Genomic DNA, 6,130 nt, shown 5'->3' with positions numbered 1-6,130 from the left:
GAACAGTGGAGCCATGCTCTACTGTTTAGTGGTTCCTCCCCCGCAAGAAGCAGCAAAATGTTGCTTCTACAAAACTTGCGGTACAGCTGAATTTTTTATGGGTCCTACCAGCACCAACCTGCAATTTTTCTTTAACCAAACGGTAATATCTGTGGCTGGGGGTGAACCTCCCCCGCAGCCACATTACCAAATGGCATCTTATAAAAATTGAATATCTCAAGATGCAATAAATAGCTAAATTGAAGTGATAGATTCAGGTGCATTTGCCAAAGAATCAAAACTCAGATTGCAATGCAAGCACCGGAATGACCATGTTTAGACGGGTTTAACATTCTAGACAACCCTATTGTAAGTTCTTACTTGTAGCTCCATTATATAAGATAATAATGCTGAATTCAAATAGAATTGAGCTACCCCGATGATATTAGAAACAACAGGTAGGTGAGAGAGAAAGTGAGACATCACTTACAATTATTGCACCAACAGGATCCATCCATTCTTCCATATAATTAGCCATAAGTGCAGCAATTAGGCCTATGATATTAGTAATAACATCAAAAAAGTGATCCTGGGCATAAGCTTTGACGATCTCATTAGTAAACGAGCGACAGTAAACCATCAGCACAAGTTTAACCAAGGTCACTGATAGCATAATGCCCACAACCCAGCGCTCTTGCTCCTTGCTCAGATTAAAGTCATTCTCCTGGGAGGATCAGTAGAAGAAATGAGAGATATGATCATGCATAATCCTTAGAAGCACACCCAGTAGTTCCTACCTTCCCAATGAAAGTGTGGTGCTCATTAACTGAAAACATTCAGAAATTGTAAATTTCAATGAATTCTACTTACATCCGAGTGCAATGTGCGTACTGATTCCAATATAATCTGCAATCCTAAAGTTGCCATGACAGAGGCGAAAACAAGAATTCCCTGAATATGGAAGTTAGAGAAATTTATTATTTCATCACGCACTTTTTTTCATATTAACACACAGAACAGATAAATATGCCCACTATTATTCAGACACATAGCAATAATAAAACTGAAAAACAGGAAAAATTTAGCAACAAAACAGCATCAAGATCATGATATAGTTTATAGCATTCGTATTAGGAAATCCAACCCGAAATCATGAGCATTGTTGATAGAGGACTGACCAATGGCTGCATGCGTTTCTTTCCAATGGGGTACTGATAAGGGTTTGGTGTTTGCATAGAGAATGCAGTAAACCACAGGATAAAGCCAGACAGAAGATCAAGAAGAGAATCCAACGTGGATGCAATGATGGCTAATGAACCACTTCTGACAGATGCATAAACCTTGGCAGCAAAAAGAACCATGTTTGCAAAATTTGATATTCTAATCGCAAAGGTCTCACTTCTAGCCAAATTTTCCTTCTCTTCCTGCAACAACAGTAGAAGCAGCAATTTCAGCTTAAACCATCAGTCACGCCCTGAACCAAAGGGAACAAAGCCAACACAAACCTGTGACATTCCAGGAATAAATCCACGCTCTGCCAAAGCATCCATTTCATTAAAGCCCTTGAGCATCTCCACCTGCTGCTGATAGAACTCAGCTACATCATCTTCAGGACCTAAAGCCATCAAGCGAAATAACCAAGACATGACTCATCCATTCTCTGTCTCATGCAATATACCATTATCCAGAGCACAACTACTTATCATGAAAGGAAGGGCTTTGCCAAAGCTTTTTGAAATCATTGACTCTAGTTCATGAAATTATCAACCTAGCCCGCATCTACCTACAGATTTAAACAAGGTTGGTATAGAAGCAAGGATAACTAAAATAAACTCTTGCCAATAAATTATGATTAGTTCTTCATCAATTCAATCCACCATATCCAATCACTTTTTAATAGTAATAAACAAGGTAGAAGTGGAAAAAAGAATATAATATGCATGTATTTACATTAAAAAAACACATACCAAACAACCCAGATTAGTTTTTTTCTTAACTCTCCAATTACACGCCCACACACATACTTGTAAAGATGGGAAATGAATTAATAAGTACAAGATTAGCAAGACCAAAGCTAACTCAGGTATATTAACGCCCCAGAGGGCTCAAATCTCCTTTGAATCAAAATAAAGAAAATAGTCGTTGTCATAGTTTGCCATTAAAACCTCATACTTGAAGTTAGATGAATAAAATCCTCCCAGACAAACACCAACCCATCAAATTTTGTGTTCCATACCAACCTCAGCTGCATTCAATGGTGAATTCACATAGCTAAGGCCAAACACTTACTGCCAACTTAATTAGACAGAAACATTCAAAAACATCCCAGAAAATAAGCAACCAAATTGTTTGTGACCCATTAAAAAAAAAGGATACATAAAACGCCAAACTTGAAAATAAAAAACCAATGATTTAATGCCCAAATAAGAAAAAAAAAATCCAACCGAATAACACCATTTAAAACCAATAAAATAAGTTAATCACTTTCAAAGAAGATTAAACAGGAACAAGCATAACAGTTTATTATTACTTTAATAAAACTAATCACCAAAAAAATTGACCATTTTTTTTTTTTGGAATTACCTAAAACTCCGTAGCAATCATGGATTCCACGAGGCGGTTTTTTCTCTTTGTGTTCTGGTGATAACTGATAACAGTTGAAGTTTAACCGCCATGACCCGTCACCATTTCTGTTCGGAGACAGCAGTGAAAGCTCCTCCTCGTTCTCGTTGTTCACCGGCTCCAACATTATACCGTTTGATTTTCTAGCAAGGGTGATATGTAACTTGGGTAACGTGTGCGATCTCTTAAGTAGTGGTGTGTGGTGGAAAAAACAGTGCGGGTGGCGAGAGCATTTTTGGAATGTGAAAATATGGCGACCCGTGAAGATGGAAGATTTATTGGGTGATGATGAAGGAGATTTTTTTAAAAATAATTTTTATTAAAATAATTTTTTATTTTTTTAATTTTATTTTGATATTTTAATATTAAAAATATATATATATTCTATAAAAACATTTTCCAACCATTAAACAAAGGAGGTTATTCGAGAACGGAGATTTACGTCCGTCGATTTCTCCCGTCAAAGATGCGCTTATAGGCATGCCGCCTAATTTTCTTGATATTTATTAAAATATCCATCCACCACCCATGTAAGGGAAAGTGTTTGCGATGAATGTGTCTAGAAAATAAAATTATATTACATATTTTGTGTGGTTTCTAAAACTTCTATTTTTATTTAATGAATTAGTTTTAAAAAAAATTAATGATTTTTGAAATAATAATTGTATTTATCAGGAATATTTTGGAATAAATGAGAGATAAGGCAGATAGTTATGGCGACGCTAGTGGAGATCCTACCTTGCATCAACTGTGATACGCGATGCTGTTGGGATTTATGAAGGGTTGGGGACCGCATTGAAATATACGAGATGGCGGATGGCTGGGTGTGCTCTGCCATCTGGAAAATCACGTGGTCTACGTGGTGATCTATGATTGGACGGGTAGGTGAAGCACGTGTTATATGTCCCGGGGGAGTGGGATGCCGTGTGGAGATGAGTTAAACGTGTAGGGTTATGATGAATAAGGAGGTGCCCGTTGTGATTATCTCGTGGGACCTGGTTTGATAATTTGGATCAGGATCACGGAATTATCAGTTTGGCGTTTAGTTACTATTTTTTAATAAGAAATTAGAAACAATTGGAATAAAATTGAGAAATTTTCTCCGAAAATAAATTTATTTTACATATTTTCCGGAGCAACATATCCTCCACCTGTCTCTCATGGGACGTGACTGTTCCAGGAACCTAAATCACATGATCCTGATATGCAAGTGACATGTTGAGGATGCATCTGGCAACCGTGGTTTTGGTTGCGCCATATAAGAAGCATGACACGTTGGTGACAGAAAATTCAGTTAAACTGAAAAAAATCAGAAAAAATTTAAATTAAATTGAGAAAATTATAAAAAAGCTGATGAAACTGATTAAAATATTTTAAAAAATTAAAAAATCAATTTGAACCAGTTTCTATTAGTTTTTAGTTTGTAAAAAAAAAAAAATTTATTTTTATAGGTAAAGACAGAATTGAAAATAATCAACTCTAGAAAGTTGTACCAGACAGTCGGATAAAATTCACAAGGTTTCCGAGTGACCTCGTAATCTAATTGCTTGAGGTCAAATACTAAGATGTTGTGGATTCGACAGAGTGAATAACGTTGTCTTGAAAATCAATTATAAAAAGATATAAGGTCTCTTTAAAATTCCAAATCACTCCACTCTCGATTGACAAGGTGACTTTCCAAGTAACTGCCGAGATATATTGTCTTTCTATCTTCGGATTCGAAGATTTGATTTTAAAATAATTGTAGTGGGGAGAGAGGGGAAAAAACAGCTGATGCAATATTCGTCTACAAAAACAGCTGATGCAGTGTGGTTGTCGTGGAGAACCCGGCAAAAGCGCTCGCTAACGTGGCATGGAATCGCTTCTTCTGCGCGGATGAAGGGTGTATGGGATCTGATTGGTGTAATTGTTTTAGATTTATTTTTGTTATCTTTGATAGAATGTTAAAATTATTAAAAAACATCAATTTAATATTTTAATTGAAAAAAAAAATTTATGTATTTTTCTAATTAGATACCTGAAGAACCATCCATAACAATAAATGCATGAAACAAAATATTACCGGTTTTATCCAACTTGTTTTTCTACAAATTAGATATTTTTTTATTGCGTGAAATAATTAATATGTGTACTTACATGTTTTTTAACGCGGAATAAAAAATATAACTATAAAAAAAAATAACAAGTAATAAAATATAATAAATATAACATATGTCAATAAAAATACGTAAAATTTCAAAATAATTTTTAAAATTACATCAAAAAACAAACAATGTTGCAGTAGTTACAACAAAACATTATTTTCTTGATCTTTGTATAGTGGTTTTCTTATAAAAAAAAAAACATAAACAAAAAAACAGAACACAAATTGCAATACTATTTAAAGTGTGAAAACAAAATTCTAAGAAGAGAGTGTAAAGAAAAAAAATGAAAAACTAAAAAAATATTACAAGAAAAAATAAAAAATGAGGAAAAAACAAGGTGATAGATAGGAAGTGTAGAATTATAAAAAAAACCAGGTATATAGAAAAAAAAAACAAGAACTTGTTTTCTAGATTATATAAAAAAATTGAAAATTATATTTTTATCACCGCTACAACCACTGTAATATAAAATTGACAATATTTATAATTATAAAATTTTTACATGAAAACACCATTTCCTCTTGGTACATTTATAATGCTACTAAAAAATATTTAGTTATGAACTTTATTATTTTTCAAGATATAAAAAAATCAAAATTAGAAAACTAAATTAAATGATAGAAAAAAACCTAGATGACAAAAAAAAAAAATCAAACACATGAATTCAAAGATAATTGAATATCTTATGAAAATATGATTTGAATTTAAAAAAATACAAAGATGATATTCATTAAAAAAACAATGAGATAATGATATGTCAAGTCAACCTGATTTAATATGTTAAATTTATAATTTAAATCACGAGATTATAATAATTTTATAAAAAATAAATTAATCATATAAAACCAAACCAAAACATATTATAAAATCAATAAAAAAACCAATGATTTAAAAAAAAACTCAAGATGATATTTTTTTATTATTGAGATAGCAGTATATTTAATGAATTTATTTTGATGGATTAAATTGTCATTATCTAGATTGTATATTAAATTGGGTTTAGTAGCTCTATTTTTAAGTTAATTTTCACTTTGTTATATAATAACAAAAACGAGTATAAAAAAATTCAAGAGTTAAATTAAAAGGAAAAAAATAAAGGACAACAACAAAAATAGGACAGGGGTTTTAAAAAAGAAAGAAAGAAAGAAATAAATAAATCTATGCACATTTTATTCTCAATCAAAATCATTTGGGTTTTTGTCCTTGCTTAGGTATTTTTTAAAATAAAACTAGTTTTATTTGAAATTTGTACATACCTCTCCTGATAAATATGTTCCTTTAGGATCAAACTTGTATTTTTATTTTTATAGAGATATAATAATATTTTAACGGCTAAAATAACATCTCATTGATAAACTATTAACTTTTTTTGAAAAAAACAAAGG

General features: G+C 32.0%; 1 protein-coding gene across 1 annotated transcript; it reads right to left on the bottom strand.

Moving 5' to 3' along the window:
* Nucleotides 1–198: 198 nt before the first annotated feature.
* Nucleotides 199–2,881, bottom strand: LOC105120067 (metal tolerance protein 11-like). Its single transcript, XM_011018252.1, has 5 exons — nt 2,563–2,881; nt 1,485–1,594; nt 1,158–1,403; nt 850–930; nt 199–703 (listed from the first exon to the last, which is right to left on the bottom strand). Exons 1-5 carry the CDS (start codon nt 2,726–2,728, stop codon nt 425–427), a joined length of 882 nt encoding a protein of 293 aa, XP_011016554.1. The 5' UTR covers nt 2,729–2,881; the 3' UTR covers nt 199–424.
* Nucleotides 2,882–6,130: the final 3,249 nt, after the last annotated feature.

The sequence above is a fragment of the Populus euphratica genome, unplaced genomic scaffold, assembly GCF_000495115.2.
Source record: "Populus euphratica unplaced genomic scaffold, PopEup_1.0 scaffold4613.1, whole genome shotgun sequence".
NCBI classification, from domain to species: Eukaryota; Viridiplantae; Streptophyta; class Magnoliopsida; order Malpighiales; family Salicaceae; genus Populus; species Populus euphratica.
This window is presented reverse-complemented; position numbering and strand designations above follow the sequence as displayed.